General features: G+C 43.3%; 1 protein-coding gene across 1 annotated transcript in view; it reads right to left on the bottom strand.

Annotated features, from left to right (window-relative positions):
• The window catches only part of LOC148118395 (uncharacterized), a 31,822-nt gene extending 17,422 nt beyond the window's left edge, over positions 1 to 14,400 (bottom strand). Inside the window, 9 exon segments of the mRNA XM_087900620.1 lie at positions 732 to 911; positions 1,894 to 1,994; positions 5,608 to 5,708; positions 8,793 to 8,832; positions 8,835 to 8,958; positions 10,219 to 10,294; positions 12,727 to 12,950; positions 12,998 to 13,661; positions 14,255 to 14,400. Of these exon segments, the coding sequence (XP_087756746.1) occupies positions 732 to 911; positions 1,894 to 1,994; positions 5,608 to 5,708; positions 8,793 to 8,832; positions 8,835 to 8,958; positions 10,219 to 10,294; positions 12,727 to 12,950; positions 12,998 to 13,661; positions 14,255 to 14,400 (1,656 nt within the window).
• Positions 14,401 to 22,635: the final 8,235 nt, after the last annotated feature.

Genomic DNA, 22,635 nt, shown 5'->3' on the forward strand with positions numbered 1-22,635 from the left:
TATCTAGTTAAGCACAAAATCATTTAATACAATCATTTAATCAATGAGTTCAATCCATTATCTCTAATTTCCAAATTTATGTTATCTCTCTGTTTTATTTTTTTGCTTGTTTTATGAGACAGGGTCTCTCTGTGTAGCCCTAGCTGTCCTAGAACTCACTCTGTAATCCAGGCTGACCTCAAACATTGAGATCTACCTGCCTTGCCTCCCACGTGCTAGGATTAAAGGTGTGCTCCGCCACCGCCACCGCCACCACCACCACCACCCAGCGAAGTTCTTTATTCTTAATAGTGTCCTTATTTCCATGACTTTGTCCCAAAAGGGTATGGCTAAGAAATCAATATTTTAACTCATATTTGTATCATAACATCTAAAACTTCTAGAATTGATTCCACTTAAATTTAACAATTACTATTCTATAACTATTACCATTGTATCCTAATCTAGAAATCTGGTCCCTCAAATTTTTAATCTTGACACATTCAAACCTTCTTAAACATGCTAATAATTCCAAATAGACACAAATAGACACTTTATAAAATCACTTCCAAAGAGAGAAACAAACTGAAAATAAATTCTTAGAGCTTTCTATAGCTTTTAAAGCCTTCTCATAAAATTCTTAACCACAAAAGCAGTATTACAGTTAGAAATCACTATAGTTTGTGAAGACCCTTTCCCTTTCTTCATTATCCCTTCTCCGGCTATTTCAGCTTTATGGTATAAAAACTTACTCGTTGCTCTTTATCTCCTATCAAGCAAACAGATCTAAGTGTTGGCACCCATCTCTTGAATTCACTCATCCAGTTGTGCAACGTAGACTTGGGAACCAAAACCATGTGAGGACCAGGAATGTTTCTATAGTGTTTCATGTACTCAAGGAGAGAAATTGTTTGAACTGTCTTTCCCAAACCCTGAAAAAATTCATCATAATTAAACATTAAATCAATTAATCACATCAATTAAATTGGCCATTGAAAATGCTTTCCATACTGATAGCCACCCCATCACGCACAGAAGATTTAAAAGAAATGCTACATCTGGGACAAGACAGGAGCTTAATGTGCATGAAAGTTAACAGAGTGAGGTCACAGAAGTCTGTAAAAGAAGGATCAACATCACCCTCCAAGGCTCAGAAAACGGGATATTCCCAAACTATCAAGTGAGTATCTCTTTTGACTCCTTACTTTCTACAACCAACTGTTTAAACAACTGAGAATGGTAAAAATATTTACTACATAACTAGCAAGTAATGAACAGAAGATACGTTTTATGAACTAGAGCTCTGTAAACTGTTCATAAAACTCAAGAGAAACAGCCAAACTACTTCACTACAAAACTAAAGAAGCTGCAAGTAGTGGCGCACATCTTTAATCCCAGCACTTGGGAGGCAGAGGCAGGTGGATTTCTGTGAGTTCCAGGCCACTATGGTCTACACACTGTGCTCCAGGGTAGTCAAGGTGATACAGAGAAACCCTGTCTCAAAATAGATAGATAGATAGATAAGTAGCAATTCTTGACAGCGGGGGATTCATGACAGGGTTTCTCGGTAGCATTGAAGCCTGTCCTAGAACTAGCTCTTGTAGACCTGGCTGGCCTCGAATCCAAGACATCATCCCTGCCTGTGCCTCCTGAGTGCTTAGATTAAAGGCGTGCACCATCACCGCCCAGCAAGATTATAATTCTTCACATGTGAAGACATCACTTATGCAGCTAAGGCAAGTTGCTTATAACACTTCGAGAAAAAATTAGTTGCAATCAACAAAACTGTGCTCCTGATTGCCATAAGTTTAATGTCAACCTATTTTAAGTTACAAAAGCAAAACAACAACCAAAAAACAAACAAACAAACAAAAAAAACCAAACCTTCAAGCTTCAAAATAACCAAATACATACCATTTCATCTGCAAGGATACCATTGATGCCATTTTCATACAGAGAGATGAGCCAATTCAATCCTCGGACCTGATAATCTCTCAGTTTACCCCATTTTACATCTAAAAACAACAAAGCAAGTTCAATTTAAACACAAGAAATTCAAAACAGGTCAGGCCCCTTTTATCTGATTCTAGAGGTTTACCTGGGACCTATAGGTGTCTTTTTCTTTTCAAGACACATATATTATGGGGATTCTGAAAGGTTAAAATCATTAAAGGTAGCCTATTAAATCTGAACTGAAGCAGGAGAAGCTGGATACAAATAACTGATAATGAACTATGACTGTTGGCATCAGAGTCCTCATCCAAATCACTCAACCAATGTTAAACCACACTTTGGCCTCCGTATCTCTCTTTTTAATGCTAGAACAATGTTTATAACTAAATATTTTTGTTCTTCTTAAAGATCAGAGAGAGGTTCTCTCACAGTAGAATAAAAACAGGGAATCCTTTTTCCAAGTCCACCCTTCCTAATTTTTTAAGTTCTTTTTCTGAGAGATCTTATGTCTTTAATATATATTACTTGTTTTACTTCCCCGGATAAATCACTGCTTAAGTATGAAAAGCTGGGACTGGAGCGAAGGCTCAGAGGTTAAGAGCACACTGGGCTGCTCTTCCAGAGGTCCTGATTTCAATTCCCAACAACCACATGGTGGCTCACAGTCATCTATACTGAGATCTGGTGCCCTCTTCTGGCACCATAGAGGGGCCATGTTGTATGGCAGAATGTTGTATACACAATAAATAAATCTTAAAAAAAAAAAGACAGAAAGAAAAAAGCTAATCAACCAGGACTGGATACACTAGTTACAATGAATGAATGTGAAAAAAAGTAATCTAAATTTCCTTTCCACCTTGTCAGACATGGTCTCTAGCCTCTAGCTTGATTTGAAAAGAAGTCTGGAGGTGGTGGCACACTGCCTTTAATCCCAGCACTGGAGAGGCAGATCTCTGTGAGTTCAAGGCCAGCCTGGTCTACACAGTGATTTCCAGGATAGCCAGTGCTACACAGAGAAACCCTGCCTCAAAAAAAGAAAAAAAAGAATAGAAGCTGGGTGCTTCATAAGACAAAGGGGAAAAGCAAAGTGAGAGTGAGTAACTCCTTAACATTAGAGTTTAACCACAATTCTGCTATTGTTCACACTGAATACTCATCTGAACAGGAGCTGCAGGAAAGGTAGGCTCCAGTAAAGATTTCAGAAGCCTCTAATCCTATCACAAATCAAGATGTGTACAAGTAAAACTAACCTGCCTAAAAGTTTTCTTATTGAAAAACTCTACTACATTTCAAAAATGATTAATTTATGGGAAAACATCAGTAAATAAATTTTCTTCCTGATCCCCCCCCTCCCTTACAAAGTAGTATTCTTATTTGGGAAAAATACGAGGCAAAATCATTCCATTTTATATGTACCTTATAACATGTAAATAAAGAGCATTTTCACACACTTCTGAAATATAGCACACACTATCCTTTCTCAGCACTAGGGATCAAAGCCAAGGCGTTGCAAACGCCATGAGACTCGAAGCTCTGACCCCAGTCGACATGTTAACACGTCAGAGCAAACAAACCGAAATTATTCACAGCCTATAGCTATCCAAGATTACGAAGAGTTTATAAATTATTGGTAAAGCAAATTCAAATATCAACCCCTTTCAAAAAAAAAAAAATGAAATGATTCAGCTGGGTAGTAGTGGCACCTTTAACCCCAGCACTTGGGAAGCAGAGGCAGGTGTATCTCTGTGAGTTGGAGGCCAGCCTTTTGTTGTTGTTGTTATCTGACTGTTCCAGGACAGTCAGAGCTGTTACAAAGAAACACTATGTGGGGGGAGGGGGAGAGTATGATTTTGCCTCTTTAAGAGGCAAGCCAGGCCAACTCCCGGCAGCCCCTCCCTGCAGCCACCATCTTAGATCTCTCACTGTCTTTTCTTGGAGTGCGTGCCTCTTCTGTTTCCCTTTCTCTTCTCTTCTCTTCTCTTCTCTTCTCTTCTCTTCTCTTCTCTTCTCTTCTCTTCTCTTCTCTTCTCTTCTCTCTCTCTCTGCCCCACTTTTCTCTTTCCCCTCCATAACCCCATGAACAAATATTTCAATCTCACTCTACATGTTGTGTTTATTCATGTCTCTGTCTCCTGCCCACCTGCCATGTGTCTGCCTGCTGCCGGGACCAGCCACCAATGTCTGCCGCCACATGGCCCGTTGGGGATCTTGTGGGGACCCACAGTCGTCTCTGCCTTGGGACCGGCTGCTCCCAGAGTCCGCTGCCTGCCTACTGCCGCCGGGTACCCAGTAGCATTTTTAAATCATAAAATTGGTGGGTTGGCTTCCATCAGCACTCTTATGTCCTCCAAAGATGACAGAAGACAAATGGCCACAAAACAACATCCATCTGCAGTTCACTTCAACTGCAGAGCCCTGACCTTTGGACTAAACTGCCTTTTCTCTAAACTAAAGACCTCCAGGCGCGGACAGAATCACTGGAATCGACAGCCTAGATGCTCAGGTCAAGATAGGCCTGTCTTCCTAGAGATTTCTTAGCCCAAAGGGTCTTCTGGAGCCTGGAAGGCCTGGTGCTAAACAGCAAAGGTCAAGTGCAACCTTTAACGACCATGGAGGACCCAAAAAAGAGTAGCTCTGGGTGCCAACCAAGTAAGTTCTCTGTCATTTTTTAATCAGTAGCTCAAGTAAAATCTTATCCTTCTCAAAGATTTCTGACAGTTTAATAGCTAAGAAGTTTTGCCAGGTTACGTCACCAAATAAATTTCAAATCAAATTTCTCTCTTATGCTGCCCTCCATAGTCTTAAAAAAAATACTTTTCATTGTACAAAAATATGCCATAGTCATTATTTGTCTAAAACTTCTGTTTCACAAACCCAAGGAGTTCTTGTGACTTCCAGGGAGCTGAATTAAAGAACCCACCTTAAACAGGTCAGATACATCCCCCAATTCCCTGGTCCTAAAAACATTTTTTTTATTTCCTTAATATAACTTTGTTCTTTGTTCTGCCAATACCTTAAACAGGATGAGAGACACCAGACATTTCCATGCCACAGACAGCGGTTGGGAGTAAAGAGACCAGGTATGCCAGGATATGGCCAAGACCCAGCCTTCTTAGGGTTACCCTCCCCCAGGACGCCGCCCACAAATAAGCCAGAAGCTGTCCTGAGAATTCACCGCCCCAATTCCGTCAAACTGTGGTGTCTAATCTCCTGCTTTTTATTCTAATCAAGAGCTGGGAATGTTATGGTTTTTGTCTCTTTAAACGACAATCCATGCCCACTACTGGCAGCCCCTCCCTGCGCCATCTTAGATGTCTCACTGTCCCCTCTTGGGGTGCGGGCATCCCCCCCACCTGTTTTCCCTTCTTCTCTCTCTCTGTCTCCTCCTTTCACTTTCCCCTTCATAACCCCCTGAATAAATATCTAACCTCACACTACATGTTGTGTCTATCCATGTCTCTGTCTCCTGTCGCCTGCAATGTGTCTGCCTGCGACTGGGACCAGCCACCACTGCCAGCCGCCACATGGCCCACTTGCCGGGATCTTGCAGGGATCCACAGCCAGTCTCTGTCTGGACTGACTGCTCCCAGAGCCCGCATGCCTGCCTGCACCCACTTGCCGCATGGCGGTTTTAAAAGGGGGGGTATATCATATGATTCAATGAATTTAACATACATGATGGAGAATCTTCAAATCGAGTACACACATTAGTTGCTTTAGAGCTTTCTGTTAAGAGTTCTTCATCCTCCTCTTGCTCTGTTCTACGGTGTCGGTAGCTGTCAAAATGAAAACAAAAATCAATAATAATGAGTTTTATTTCAGTACAGCAAATGATGCTATCACAACAACCTTAACAGGCGTCTAAGTTAAGCCAAAGCCACAGATGTAGCACCGAGATAGAGCACTTGTCTAGCATGAGTAGAAGGTCCTAGGTTAGAGCCCGTGTACCTCAAAACATTTAAAGGAAATAAATAAACAAATAAAAAGTTGAAAAGCAGAATGAGCACAAAAGTGAGGAGAAAATTTGCTAGTAAATTTAAATACTAAATATTTATGTGGTTAGCTAAACTATGAATAAAATGTACATTAAGAGGCAGGCTAATCTCTAAATCTGGGACCAGTCTGGTCTATATAGTGAGTTCCAGGACAGCCAGGGCTACAGAGAGAAACTTTGTCTCAAGGGGAAAGGGAGGAAGGAATCAAACAAAAAATTATAAATACATTATTTCACAGAAGAATTTAATAAACATGATAACAATTTAAAGAATACACACACACACAAAACACAGACAAATTTTGTAACTTGCCTTTTCATGTCTTTTTGTCAAGAGGAAAATTCTAGAAATGACACTTTTAAAATCATTAACTATGATTAAAGCTAAGAAATAAGGACCAAAGTCTTTCTTTGGAGACTAGTCAGCAAAGTGCTTGCCTTACAAGATATGAATTCAAACCCACCTCCCCATCAAAATAAAAGCAAAATGCAGCTGGACTTGCAATCCAGGCACTGAGGAGGCAGAGAGAAGCAAATGCCCGGTGTTAGTTGGCCACAGCAATAATTCCTACATTCCAGGGAGAGAAAGACTGAATTTGAGGCCAGTCCGGGCTATGCACTGACATGTCTCAAGAAATACACACCCAAACCCATCTCCAAAAAGAGAAAGGGGACTAAAAAATATATCCCTTTGTGATAGAGTGCTTGCCTAATGTAGCCAAGGCCTGGGGTTTGATGCTTACAAGACTACTGGCAGAGAGAGAGAGAGAGAGAGAGAGAGAGAGAGAGAGAGAGAGAGAGAGAGAGAATTTCAATCTTATTTTCCAATGACACTATTCAGTAAAGAAACAAAACTCAGTAACCTACTGTACATTTCCTGTGAACCATCTCTATTTTACAGAATGACAGAAAGAGCAGAAGCATTTCTTTTCATACCATATACTGATTATCCCACAACACAATAATGCTTATTACAGTAATTCCAGGACGTTGATATATTTAAATAGCTAGCAAGATCTCACATCCGGAACAATTTAAATATATCTAAAGTATAAAGTTGTCTCTTAAAATGTTTTCTTTCTTTTTTTGGTTTTTAGAGACAGAGTTTCTGTGTGGCTCTGGCTTTCCTAGAACTCATTTTCTAGAACTCAGAGATCTGCCTCCATAGTGCTGGGATTAAAGTCTTGTACCACTGCCACTTGGTTTGAAAAGAATTTTACTTTTAAATATAAAAATAGCATTTTGGATATAAATAATTGGTAATAATAAAATATACCGGAACAACAGAATATTCCAAATAAAACTAATATGATGTTCATTCCCTCCAGATGAACATACTTTTCTGTTTCAATTAATCACGTAGCAATTTTCACATTGATAAACATATAATCTCTTTAAAATAATCTTACACATGATAATTTATATACTTCATTTATCACATCAGGAATTATAGTAGAGACCACCCTTAGAATATTAAGATACTAGCACAAAAATCTTCAAAAATCTGTATATTCCATACGTACAAGGAATTACCAAAAAATACTGATGGATGGCACATGTGACACTTCAACATATAAGCAGCCAGCTAAGTATGCAGCAAACATTTTAAACAAATAGTGTACACATCAGCTCAAATGCCTTTACTACCAAGGCTGGGGATACGCACTTGCAATGCTAGCTGCTTAAGAGAGCCGACAGAGAAAGACCTTCAGTCCCCGAGGCCTATTTGAGGCCAACTCTGACAACCCAGTGAAAAACCCTGTCTCAAAATTTTAAAAAGTGAAAAAATTGGGTGGACTCTATAAGCTGGTGGTAGGATGCTCATCCAGCAAGCATGAGGCCCTAAGTTCAATCTCTGGGACCAACACAAAATACTAAAATACCCTCAACAACGCAGTTATGTTTTTTGGAAGACAAGAATATACATCAGATTCACGTCCAAGCGCAGACCATGCACTTCTATGTAATGGTGACTAACACACTTAACCTCTGCATTTTTAACCCCTCTAAGGAGCGTTTAACATCTTAATTCCATGTACAACACGACTCTTACAATTCACAAAGCATTTAATGGTATAAAAGCAAAGAAAGCATTTAATGGTTTAAAAGTAAGTCATTGTACATATTTTTAGATACTGAGACACTGATGGCCACAACTGTGAAGTCACAGGAGATAACGTGATTTTGGGTGTTTGCCCAGGTAGCCAGTTGTCTCTGTGATTTGTTACATGTTCTGGAAGTTTGATTGCACTTCCTAATTACTTAGGTAACATTATTTCCCTTCTCAGATCTTTGATGGGATTGAAGATTATATAAACGTAGTTACTTTCCTTTTATGACGTGGCCAAGTTATTTCTTATACAAGACTTAAGCTAGCTAGAATAGGATATTTGTATTTATTGTATATAATTGTGTAGGTTTGTACTTACTGTATATAATTTCGTAGTAGGCTTAGAACTCTCTTACTTAAACAAAAGGGGGAGGTGTTGTGGGAGTAACTTCCGCTGCCTCAACCAATAATCACTGAAGCAGGAGCCCACAGTGCAGCGGGGAGCGACTTCCGCTCCGTCAGCCAATAGCTGCTGAAATACCAGCCCACTGGGGCGTAGTATATTTCTCTCTTAAAAAGAGAAGCAGTTCCGGCTCTTGGTTCCGGTGCTCGGTCTCAGCTGCTGCTCCCGGCTCCTGCTCCAGCGACTAGGCTCCCTTCCTGACGGTTTATGGTGTATGTAAGTTTTACCCCCCGCCAAATAAATAACCCCTTAAAACATAACTGGTGTGGGATTGATTCGAAACAAAAACCTTAAAAAGTATAATTTAAAAAGCAAATTTGGCTTAAACTATGAAATATAAAACTACTACTCACTTGCCAACTGAGAGCAAATTCTGTTTTCCATCCTTTTTACCCGTGGGCGCCCTGGTTTCATCTTTAAGGGTGAGGTTGGAGTCTTCTGAGCAGCAGGCTGAATGAAATGTGCAAACAGCTCTGTCTGCTTTAGTAAATACTCAAATCTATTTGCTCGGTCAGTTTGCTGCAAAATTTAAGACACACTTTATTAAACTTTAGAAATAATTTATATATGCCTGAAAGAAGAATTAAAGAATCAAAATGAACAAACTACTGGAACACGCAGCACAGGTGACCGTGACTCCCGAAGACAAGTGACAGACAAGCACAGGCTGAACATACGAACTTATCAGCTGCAGTTAGTGACTTAAAGATGAGAGTCGGAGTGGGCTAAGGGCAGGAATGGCTGCAAAGGGGCATGACAGAAAATACACCATGCCTACAGACACGCTAAAATGAATTCACGTACTTCCAAAAATAACATTTTATGTGCATTATCCTTTAATAATATAACAGTAACAAGATTTCAAATATAACATAAAAACAAAACAAACAAGAAAAACACTGTACAAGGAAATGTATTCAGAAGAAAACATACTGATTACTCAACCTGATGCCAAATTTTAAAAGGGTACCAGGTCTGAAATTCACTTATCAAATACTTTTCTTTCTTTCTTTTTTTGGATGGTCAGTATGAATTTATTTTAAATTTTATAGTTTTGACTCAACATAGATTGCAATAAATGGGTCCCAGCCGTGTTACTAATAGAAAATTGTGCAGTGCCATCACCAGAAACATAGACTTTAATTCCGGTGCAATTGCCATCAATTTTATCTCCAGAAATGACATCACAGTATGTGCCAGCAGGGAGAACAGTTGGTAAAGTTGTTGACAATGACCCCTCTGGATGGATCTCTTCAGTCTCAAATTTGTTAGCTATCCCTTTGAATATTTCCTGTTGTCATATGCAGAGAGTGAACTTATTTGAAAACAAGTTCTTGAAAATAAGCTTACTAACAATGAACTCTCAAGTCCTTCAATAAGTGATGTTTTAAAGACATGATAATCTATTTACACAAAGAGAAACAAGTTAGGTATGGTAGTACACACCTTTAATTTAAGAAAGTCAACTATGATCTTTTTTTTTTTTTTAAAAAAAGGTCTCTCAGGGTAAATGTCTTCAGGGAATAATACATACATGTGAGATCAGCAGCAATGAAATAAACTTTAGTCAGAGGACTGAAGCTATATATTAATATATTAGTATCACAATCTAAACTATAGTGGGTAAAAGTGCTCTGTACTATCAGCTTAAAGTTATGTTCATCTTAAAAAGAGCCACAATTTGTTATGTTTTACAGCACAATTAGAGACACCTGTATACATAAACCAATGAATACATTTAAAATCTTTTTACAAAAGTTCATCATATCTAGAACATACCATTTTTTTCTTCATATGTAGGATCTGGTTCTTGAACTTCTTTTTGCTTTCCAGGTGATGAATCATCAAACACTTCCTGGTAGGAAGAGAAAATACAGTTGTTTAAGAACTGTCAACTAAATAATATATTCTTATTCCATATTCCCTAGGTATCTAACAGCTGTCACATAACCTGACATGAAACTTGATAAGGATGAAATAAAATACTATAGGGAAAATACTTTTCCCAATTAGAAACTGCTGCCATGATTAAAGTATTATCAACAACACCCTAAAGCAAAATTACTTTCTAGACAAGCCATATGGGCAAATCTGTATCTTTTGGAAAAAAATTATAAAGATAACATCAATGTTCCCTTTTTATCATAAACTTCTATCTATCTACTGTGCTATTACACAAATGTACACATGGAAGGCAGCATTAGTCACTGATTTCCCCTATCAAGAATATTACCAAACCAAGGGAGCTTAATTGAATATTCTTAGTCTGACTCCTAGTTAGTAATAAATACACTCAAAACACAGTCATAATGACAGTCAAATGCCACAAGCAATGACAAAACCTCCAATCTACTCTACATTACACATTAGAGGTAAAATACACCCTACAATAGTATGCGCTTTCCAATTGCAGACATTAATTCTATAATTCAATGTCTTCTTTTTCTAAGTACAAAACATATTTCAGGTCATCAGACACATCAGGCAAGTGGACTTGACACAGACGTAATTCTGATTCTAACTTCAGTTAAGTCAATGAAAAGCAGACTGAAGGTAATAGTCTTCAAAGACAATAAAAACTACAAGATGAACAGAAAATGAGTGAAGAATAAAATTGAGAAAAACAGAAATTATTGATATTTTACAATATGTAAAATTGTCAACCTTAAAAAAAAAACATGTCACAGGGCAAGGTGTGTAGAAAAGGCTCTTTCTAGAACCAGATCACAGTTCTACCCCAGGCTCTATCTAGAAGACTCGGTTTTCTCATCTGATGAACAAAAATACCACTCATTTTACACCACAGGTGTTATCACATTCACGCTTATAGCGACTCAAAAATTATTTTCATCTGGGTTTTAAATTCTCATCTTTAGGACCCGTAAATAGAAATAACACCTATAGGGGAAATGTGACTCCAAGTTACAACAACAAACAGAATTAGCAAAGCTATGGTGAACTAAGTGCGTCTCCCCGGGGAGAACTGCACATGTAAATATAATTTCCTTCAGTGTCATTGGTGCCCAGACTCTGAGTAGAAATCCAAGAATCCAGTTAAACAGTCTCAGAAATTCAAAAGACCGTTTAAATTTTTTTATTTTATAAAAAAATGTGTAGCCCAGGCTGGCCTTGAACCACCTGCCTCTGCCTCCTTCAGCAAATCCTACCGGCGTGCGCCACCACAACTGGCTTAAAATCTTAAGGGGCATCAAATATGAAATCTTGCTTGTTTTTTGTTTTGTTTTGTTTTGTTTTTTGAGACAGGGTTTCTCTGTGTATCCCTGGCTGTCCTGGAACTCACGGTGTAGACCAAGTGCCACGGAAGTGGTGGGATAAAAGGCTTATGCCAACAACGCCCAGAATAAAATCCATTTGAAAACGAAACTTCATTCACTTCAAATTGTGGCATTACACTAATAACCTCCCCTCTCCACTAAAAGTTATTTCCAGGACTAACAACACGTTATTTCACCCGAGCGAATCAGACTGCACTGTCATTTCCTTAGAGTGGAAATGCTGCACTAGCGTTCATCTTTACAGTGTTATTTCCAACCTAAGGACTGAAAGTCTCAGAAGGCTTGTGCCTGGAACTATAGACTACCTCCCTGGCAGCGCCACCATTTTTCCACCCTCTCCCCCGACTTCGAGTATTGTCATCATCATCTGGCCCACTCGAACCCCAGAAGGTGGCTCAATAGCGAACGGTCGGAATGGACCTTAGCAGAAGATAACGCGCTGGGCCAGCAGCCCGGCGCCCTCCCCCGACGTTCCCATTCATTCATCTCTCCATCCACAAACCCCTAATTAGATGGGGATCCAGGACAGGCGCTGCGCCTGTCACGCTCGCTCCCCTCCCGGTGGAGCAGGGCCCTGGCTGCACAGAAGCAGCTGCGCCCTCGGCCCCCCAGCTCTCGCCATTGTCTCTGCCCACAACAGACAGACGCCGACCCCGCCAGCACCGGGATGGGGCCCTCGAGGCGCAAGTCCCCTGCTGCGTGCGACGCTGGGAGACCTTGCGCTCGCCCCGGGAATCCCACTCGGAGGGGCGGCTCCCTCGCCCTTCCCCAAAGTTTCGTCTTAAATCGGAGGGAACCGAGCGAGTCTAGGGGGGCATCTAGCGCTGGGGAGCATCGCTTCCCTCGGCCACGGTAATCAGGAGCAAGTGTTTGCTAGGAGCGCCCGCGGCCCGCCGAGGCTGGCTACACGGAGGGAAAACGCCGAGGTGAAGGAGACCTGGCGCCAGCCGGGCATCCATCTCCCTCCCCGCGCGCCCCCAGCCTCGCTCACCTCCATCTCCGCGTCCGCTGGGCACGCGCCCACCGCACACGACGGGGCCACCTACGTTGCCACTGTCGCTCCCGCCGGCGCCCGCCGCCGCGGCCTTGGAAGGCGCGCTCCCGGGAGGCGGGGGTGGCGAAGGCTCGGCCGCCGCCGACCTGTTCCGGCTGCGTCACCCACCGCGGCCACAGGCAGGCGCGTTGTGGAGGGAAGCGGCCTGGGCCTGCGAGGCTCTGGCGTCCGGGCCCTCGAGGAGCGACACCCGCCCGCAAGCTTTCACGCGCGGTCGCTCAGCCACCGACCCGAGTCGGCCCCGCCGCAGCGCTCGCTCCGGAGTCCTCTTCCGCCGCACTCGGCTCCGCTCCCCGGCGTTTACTTCACGGCGGGAATCACGAAGACCAAGGTGGGCGGGGTCAGCGGGGTCACGGAGGTCAGGCAGGGCGGGCTGACTTAGGAGGCGGAGGGCTAAGGGAAGGGGAAAGGATAACGAAAGGTCCTTGGACTCCCTCGACTTCTCTGCTCCGGAGGAGACTCTTCTCCAACCACCGGGACGGCCCAACCGTCGCAAGAGCGCTAGTCCCCCTCCCCCCCTCAGGCCGGCCCGCAACAGCGCATGCGCCGGCTCCTCCTTGTCCCCGCCTCCTCCAGGCCTCCGGCGAGCTGTGGAGGGAGGGTGGGCGGGGTCTCGGGGAAGCCGGGCGGCGTGTGTTTTGCGTCTCTGCTCGTCGGCGTGACGCGAGCGGGCCGCTCCGTAAGGGCTCTGCGGCTCCAGGCCCGGGCCGACCTCCCCTCGGGGGCGTGACGCTAAGTGACGTCGGACGTCCAGGGAAACAGTGGCCTGCGGTTGCAGCTCCGAGTCCCCTTCCAGAATTCGGCGGGGAGACACGTCACCCCCGAGGGCACGAATGGCCGCTGACGGAGACAGATGATGGCGTGTTTTTTTACTTGTGCATCAAAACAAAATGCGCATTCTTGTCGCCTTAAGAACTGTTTGTCAGGGGGAGTCAGAGGTGGATCTCTGAGAATTCGAGGCCAGCCTGGTCTATAGAGTGAGTTCTAGGACAGCTAGAGCTACACAGTGAGACCCTGTCTCAAAAATTAAAAAAGAAAAATTGTTACTTGGGAGTTGGTGGCAGAGAAATCCTGTCTCGAAAAATTATTGGTGCTGCTTCTGTTTCCTGCCTTAGGACACATGGAGGCTCTAAGTAAGGCCTTGTGTCTGCTCCTACCTCCTCACCCGTCTACTTCCAGGCTTACAAGGTCTTTGTTATCTTAATCCCCATGGCCACCGATGTTGAAAAAAGGAAGTCTCTTCAAGAGTTAAATTATATCGAATTTCAAATCTCTTCCAAATTTAAAATAAGTTCCAATGTTTGTACTGTTAGTTTAGTAATTCTCTAATCAAAACGCTCTGGAAATACTTCAGAAAGCTGGAGTTGTAGGTCGGTTGGTGAAATGCTTGAGTTGTGTGAGCCCTGGGTTTGAACCCTAGCCAAACTGATTTAGCCTGTGGTGAGGCATCCTCCATCTTTCCCACCTCTCCATCACCTCTTCATCCCTCTTGGTGGCGCTGAGAGCTGTTGTGTGATCCTTTTGTCTTGACAGCTTTACTTGCAAATGTTCATTGTGTGATGTGCTGTTGGTCAGGTTCAAGGCCTCTGGCTTTGGTGCACCATCATCCATGGGCCCTCATGGATACTCCTCTCCTGTATCTTGCTGTTGCTGCAGGGTCATGGAGATCCTGTGGCTATGGTTCCCCAGGACCATGGGGTAGATGTTGGGGAGTGCCAACTCAAAGCCCTGGATGTGTGCCTGGGTGGCCTTGGTGGTAGCTGAGTTGATCAGTCTGGGCTGCTGGGGCTGTCACCCTCAGGTGGGGAGCAAAGCCAGGTCTCCCATGTCCTTTGGGGGGGGAACTTTCTCAAGTAGGGGGCACAACCATCTCCTATGAGGGGTGGGGGAAAGGACAGGGTCAGCTTTCTGTTGGAAACAGCTCTCCACCTGCCAGTGAGGGGCTGGGAGCAACTCAGCACAGCCACTGACTTTTTTTTTTCTTTTTTTTTAGACAGGGTTTCTCCATAGCTTTGAAGCCTGTCCTGGAAAACTAACTCTGTAGACCAGGCTGGCCGGCCTTGAACTCACAGAGATCCACCTGCCTCTGCCTCCCTAGTGCTGGGATTAAAGGCGTGCACCACCACCACCAGGCCTACAGTCCTTGTACTTTAACACACAGTTCAACACATGGTTAAACACATGGTTCACATGGGCCATTGTGGTAACACAGGCAACAGACATCAATGCAGACCCCAGCGGCATCAAAGCCACAAACCCAGACATGGCCAGTAGCAGCAGCTTTGGTCCAGTTGTCACCATGGCCCAGGTTGGTATTGCAGGCCTCTTATCAGATTGAGCCCAGCCAAAACAAACTCCATAGAGGCCTGAGTTTCAGATTACCTTGTTCCAGGAAAGACCAGAAACTGAGACTACCCTGGCACCAACCAGGAACAGACCACCCAAGGGGAAAGTACCTAACTAAAGGAAATCCTAACATTTTACCCATTATAGATAGGATCACCTGATGTCCCTTAGTCTAAACACACACCCATCCCTTTTCACCAGGTCACCCCTAGACAAATGTCAGTCAATCAGGGGTACTGAACCTTTGAAATCCCTCACCCCAACCTCTGCTATTATTAAAAAAACAAAAAAGCAAAAACCCTACTCCAGCTGAGCTCGAGGCTCTCTGGTCACACCAATGCATTGGACACACAGAGAGTTCAATTCAAACTTGAATAAAGGCTCTTTGCTTTTACATATAGAATTCAATCTCTGTGGTGGTTTTTTGAGGGTCCCTGTAATGTAGGCATAAAAGTCCCCGGACTCCAACATGGTCCCAGGTAGAAGCCCAGATCCCAGGTAGCCACACAGCCTTTAATGGTAACAGGAGCCACAGTAGGGCCACGAACCCAGGCGTGAACCCTGGCCACACCTTGGGCCCAGACATCCCTATGGTCCTGAGTGGCAGTACAGGCCTCCCCCCCACCCCGATCTGTAGGACCCCTGTGGCAGCCTGACCCTCAGGTACCAATGTGGCCCCAAGTGTTGACACAAACCCCTGGCATCTTCACAGCCTTTGGTGGCAACAAGTTACAGAAATCATCTTAGACCCTGATATGGTAGGGCCACAGACATGGCCATCGGCAGCAACTCAGGACCAGATGACATCAGGTAGGAAGCTCAGGCCACCCACATCCTGTATGGCCCTGGTTGCAGCATGACCTTCGGTCACCACCATGGACTCAGATGTCTGCCCAGACCCTGGGCATTTGCACTGCTCTCCGTGGTAAGAGAAGCCATGGACATCAGTGTAAGCCCTGACTGTGGTAGGGTTGTGGACCCAGACATGGTCTTCAGCAGTAGCTGGGGACCCAGATGACACCACAGGCCCAGCCACACAAGCCACTCAGGTCGGCATGACCCCAGCAGCTACACATTCTTGGGACCCCAACATGGCCACAGCTGGCAGCCATACTTCAAATCTGGCATTGTTGTGCCTGAGTCCAAGGACCCCAAAAAGACCACATGGAGCCACACTTCCAAGTGCAAAAGCAAGGTTTGTTTATTAAGTATGGGCTAGCACGGTTCCTCTGCCTCACAGTCTGACACAGCAGATAGAGGGAGAAGGACCCCGTCTACTATTGTAAGGGGTTTATTTATTTTTATTTTTTTTAAAGATTTATTTATTTATTTTGTACACAGTATTCTGCCTGCATGTCTGCCTACAGGCCAGAAGAGGGCACCAGATCTCATTACAGATGTTTGAGAACCACCATGTGGTTGCTGGGAATTGAACTCGGGACCTCTGGAAGAACAGCCAATGCTCTTAACTGCTGAGCCATCTCTCCAGCCCCTGTAAGGGGTTTATAAAGACAAAAACCACAAAATACAAAATTCCTTATCCTATATCACAATTGGCTATAGGTGAGGTAAAGCTCAGCTGTTGGTTCCTGCTAGGCTATTAGTATTTAAGGGGGATAGCAACAGCCCCCCCCGTTACGTCCTCCAGACATCTGCTGACCCTGTGCTAACCACAGGGGCAAACAGTGGTTAATCAGGTACCTACAAGGACGTTTGAAGCAAGCAGATGTAAACAGATGTCGTCTGAGTACCCTGGTGGGCCACTTTGACCAGGGCAGACACAGTTTTTTGGGAATGTTTATGACTTTGCTGGACTGAATCCAGACCCCTAGTTAGGTCCTGTCTAAAATGAAGTTCATTTTCAAAACGGAGTTTGTTTTGCTCCTTCAGGCATCCTTATGGCCTTTGGGGGCAACATGGGCCATGGACATCAACACAGACCCCAACGGAGCAGGGATCATGGACCCAGACATGGTTCCTGGCAGCAGCGTGGGCCAGGATGTCACTATGGCCCTAGATGGCAGTGCAGGTCTCTCAGATCAGCATTGCTCCAGTGGCAGGGTGGACACCAACATGGCCCCAGGTGGTGGCCCAGCCCTCAATGGCAACAGGCACAGTGGATATCAACACGTACCCTGGCTGCGGCAAGACTGAACCTAGACATGACCCTCAGCTGCAGCTCAGGCCTGGAAGCCTCCATGGCCCCCGTAGTTCAGGGTGGCCCCTGCAGTGGCATGGCTCTTGGGCATCAGTGTGACACCCCAGACTCCAGGTCTCCTCACTTGCTTCAGTTATAACAGGAACCACAGACATCAACACAGACCACAGCTGTTGCAGGCCATTGACCAAGACGTGGCCCCCCAGACAGAGACGTCAACATGGTCCAAGGGGGCAAGCAGGTCACCCACATCATCTTGCTCCTTACTGCCTTTGCCTCTTCAGATCTGCCTCTCTCCACAGGACATGAGCCATTCTGCCCCCCTTTCCTCTCTCCCTCTCTCCTTCTCTCTCTCCTGTACACCAATACATATTGGCTCACCATAATGGTGCCCGACTGCCAATGGTTCCTCCTCCCTGCCCAGGGCAAGGGACCCTGAGCAGGCTTGTGAGTCCTTCATTCACTGGGCCCTAATCCTGCATTTTTTAAAAATAAATGTGTTGTAGTAGTAAAAAATCTACTTTTTCTACTTTTATGGAGGTATGATTGACAGGTGAACTAGGGGTTTAGCTCAGTGGTAGAGCACTCTTGCTGAGCATAGTCAATCCCTGGCACAGAAAGCGGGAAAATGTGTTTATTCAAGGTATATAATGTGATGTTTAAAAATACAGATATGTTGTGAAATTTTATAATGTATATATATATATATATATAATCTACAACCCTTTCATCATGATCTCTTATATTTACTCTGCGTGTGTGTGTGTGTGTGTGTGTGTGTGTGTGTGTGTAAGAGAGAGAGAGAGAGAGAGAGAGAGATTTAAGGTCTAGTGAGGATGTAGTTCAATGGTACATAACTTTTGTGGCCTGCAGAAGGCCCTGGGTAAGATAATACACCAATACAAAAATAAATAGAAGGGCTAAGGATACGGCTCAGTTTGTAGGAGTGTTTGCCCAGTTTGAAGAGGCCCTGCCTGGGTTAAGTTCCTAGAACTACACATAACAGGATGGCACACACCTATAATGTCAATACTTGGGAGGTATAACTGGGACAATCAGAAATTAAAGGATGTTCTTAACTATATATCTCATTCAAGAACAACCTAGGCTACATAAGATCATGCCTGAAAAATAAATAAATAATAGTAATAAAAGGTAAACAATGTTTTCTTTTATTGAAAATGGATTTTTCATACAATATATTCTAATCATTGTTTCCTCTCCCCCCAACTTTTATCAATTCCTCCCCTTCTCCTATCCCATCTGATCCACACCCTTTCTGTCTCTCATCAGAAAACGCAGAGGCCTAGCAAGCACAAGGCCCTGGGTTCGGTCCTCAGCTCTTGGAAAAGACAAAATTAATCATAATATAATTATCTATGTTTACCAATGGTCCCCTGCCCCAAAAAGGGGTCTCAATACACAGGCTGGAAACTGCTTGTTAAGAAGGCCTTGTCACCTTGGTGTCCTTTATCCCCTTTGGATCTTACACACTTTCCACCTCCTCTTTGGAGTTCCCTGAGCCCCAAGGGGAGAGATTTGATGGAGAATCCCTTTTATGGATGTATTTAGGGAGGTTTCCAAAGTCTCTCATGCTTTGTACTTTGTCCAGTTGCAGTCTCTGTACTTGTTCCTATCTGCTGCAAGAGGAGGCTTCTCTGACAACAGAGCAAGGCACTGGTCTATGAGTGTAGCAGAATGCCTTTAGGAGTCATTTTATTGCTACGTTCCTTCAGCAGACAGGAGTATTTGGTTTTCCCATAGGTCCATGGACTATCTAGTCTCAGGTTCTTGGCCACCCAAGAAATGCCAGTGGAGTGTACCTTAAATCAGATCGTGGTTGGTTACTCCCACAAGCTTTGGGCCAGTATTGTACTAGCATATCTTGAAGGCAGGACAAAATTATAGATCAAAGGGTTTAATAACTGGGTTGTGTTCACCTTTCTCTTCTGTTAGCTTGCAGAGTATGCAGAATACCATTACCGCTGCCTGGAAGAACCAACTTCCAGGCTGCAGAAAGGGCTCAAAGGAAAGTACACAGTGCGGTGCAAACTAAGACTTTTTATCTGAGGGAGCTAAGGAAAAAAAAAACCAATACACTTTCCTTAGGGATTCCTTCTTGATCTCTCACGTTTTTCTCATGATGTTCTCTACTCTTCTCTCATTCTGACTCTATCTTTACTCTTTTGTTGTTGTTGTTGTTGTTGTTGTTGTTGTGGTTTTTCGAGACAGGGTTTCTCTGTAGCTTTTGGAACCTGTCCTGGAACTAGCTCTTGTAGACCAGGCTGGACTTGAACTCACAGAAATCCACCTGCCTCTACCTCCTGGGATTAAAGGCATGCACCACCACCACCCGGCTAATAAATAAATAAATAAATCTTTTTTTTTTTTTAAAAAAGGAATACCTCTCGAGATAGTTAACAAAATGATTCTTTGCAGCTGCAAGTTACAGCCCACCAATTAGGGAGCTGACTGAGAAAAAGAAATGCTCCTCTCTTGCTATGTGACATGCTATTTAGATTTATAACATGTGAGTTGTCAGAATGACTCTGTTTTTAATCATTTACTTAAATGGAATGCATTAAACTGCGGCGCCATATCATTGCTGGCGCATAACTGGGGCCGCCTGCCCGTAGAATAAACCTGGACGGTTGGATGAAATTGTTGCTTGATTTAGTCGTCCTGGAATGGCGTCTGTTTTGAGTCCTAGGGAAGGGACGGCTCATGAGTGGAGGACATCCTCGGATGAGATTAGTATTCGAATAGGTAATTCTATAGGGAGCACTACTCGGCTACCTACTGCTAGGAGTCGAAGCTCTCCTGGTTTAAGGTCGGAAGTTGGAACTGTATAAGAGTCGAAGCAGAGGTCTTCGTAGTCCGTGTATTCGTAGCTTCAGTCATTGGTGTCCTATAGTTTTTACGGTAAGAGCTGGATTATTAATTTCGTCTGTCATATAGAGGATTCGCAGGGTTGGAAGAGCAATTAGAATGAGAATAACGGCCGGTAAGGTAGTTCAAATGGTTTCTACTTCTTGGGCGTCTATAGTGCTGCTGTGAGTTAGTTTTGTTGTTAGTATGAGTGTAATAATGTATAATATTGGAGAGCTAATGAGGAATACGATTATGAGTGTGTGATCGTGGAAATTTATTAATTCTTCTATAATAGGTGAGGAAGCATCTTGTAAACCTAGTTGGAATGGATAAGCCATATATGATATATAGAGGCTAATCTATAACTTAACTTTGACAAAGTTATGTAATTTATTTACTAATATCTCTTTGAGAAAGACATAAAGGTCATGGTGCTCGCTTGAAACCAGTTTTAGGGGGTTCGAATTCTTCCTTTCTTATTTTACTTTTACGAAAGTGAGTTCTTCAAATGTGTGATATGGTGGTGGGCAGCCGTGTAGTCATTCTAGGTTTATAGTTTAATGTTCTACGTGAAGTACTTCTCGTTTGGAAGCAAAGGCCTCTCAGATCATAAAGATTATAATTAGGACTGCTGTAAGTGAAATGAATGATCCTATAGATGAGACTGTGTTTCATGTGGTATAAGCATCTGGGTAATCGGAATAACGTCGTGGCGTTCCTGATAAGCCAAGGAAGTGTTGTGGGAAGAATGTTATATTAACTCCTACGAACATAATGGCGAAATGGGTTTTAGCTCATATATCGTCTAGTGTATAGCCTGTAAATAATGGGAATCAGTGCACAAATCCAGCTATAATAGCAAATACAGCACCTATTGATAAGACATAGTGGAAATGTGCTACTACATAATATGTGTCATGAAGAACAATGTCTAGGGAGGAGTTAGATAATACAATACCTGTAAGTCCACCTACTGTAAATAGGAAAATAACTCCTAGGGCTCATAATATTGCAGGTGATCATTTGATATTACCGCCATGAAGGGTTCCTAGTCAGCTAAACACTTTTACTCCCGTTGGAATAGCAATAATTATTGTGGCTGATGTGAAGTAAGCTTGGGTATCTACATCCAACCCTACTGTGAATATATGGTGAGCTCATACAATAAAATCTAAGAAAGTCAATAGACATTATAGCTCATACTATTCCTATATAGCCAAATGGTTCTTTTTTGCCTGAGTAGTAAGTGACGATGTGCGAAATAATGCCAAAGCCTGGGAGAATAAGGATGTATACTTCTGGGTGGCCAAAGAGTCAGAATAGGTGTTGGTATAAGATGGGGTCGCCACCCCCAGCTGGGTCAAAGAAGGTGGTATTTAGATTTCGGTCTGTGAGAAGTATTGTAATGCCTGCAGCTAATACTGGGAGAGAAAGGAGAAGAAGTATGGCAGTAATGAGAACTGATCATACAAATAAGGGGGTTTGATATTATGTTATGGCTGTGAGTTCAAGGTCAGTCTGGTATGAGAGCTAGTTCCAGGACAGGAACCAAAGCTACAGAGAAACCTTGTCTGGAAAAAAAAAAAGATAACATTATTGATCTCAATTAGATAATACAGATTAAAGAGGAGTCATCTTCTTGACAACCCACAGATAAAAATGCCTCGTAGATTGGAATGCAATCATGAGATAAGCACACTTTGTATGATACAGGGAAATTTGAAATAGCACATGTGGGAATACAGACAGAAGCATAAGATATTCTGGAGTCTTTGCCCTATGGCTTTGCCTGACGAGGTTCCTATCAGCGAATTTCATTCTGGTAGGTTGACATCTTGGATATTAATTACTATCTGCTGCTCCTTTGATAATGGTCACTGGCATACCAGGACCATTAGTCAGCAGGAGTCAAGGCCCTAGGTAGGCACATGACTTCTCCATGTTCAGTGTGTAGGTGTTGTCTTCAACATTAAGGCCTTTTGGAGAACAATCAATAGCCTTGGCAATAGCCAGTGGTGTTTGGGGGTTCCTGTTACAACCCCTTTGGCCAACAGCTCAATTAAATGTAACTGATTCCCAGTACTGAAAATTTGATGATGAGAGATGTTCAGTTGGGACTCTGTCTCCCTTCTTATGTGGCAATTTCATTGGGACTGATTACATATATGTATGTATTTATAGGGAGCATCTACTGTATTAGGTTTTCATAAACCTCTCCAATGGCCCTTAGTTTTAGATGTCCCTCCCCATATTCCCTCGCTTGCTCCCTTGTCCCACCTGCTCCCTGTTTTATCCTCCCATTCCAGTCTCCCACACCCCATGCATTCATGAATGTGTATTCTATTTCCTCTTCCTAGAGAGATCCATTCCTAGTCCCATAATCCCTTATTTTATACATATATAATGTTATCTATCTATCTATCTATCTATCTATCTATCTATCTATCTATCTATCTATGTGCATGTATCTA

The sequence above is a fragment of the Myodes glareolus genome, chromosome 22 (assembly GCF_982192425.1).
Source record: "Myodes glareolus chromosome 22, mMyoGla1.1, whole genome shotgun sequence".
NCBI classification, from domain to species: domain Eukaryota; kingdom Metazoa; phylum Chordata; class Mammalia; order Rodentia; family Cricetidae; genus Myodes; species Myodes glareolus.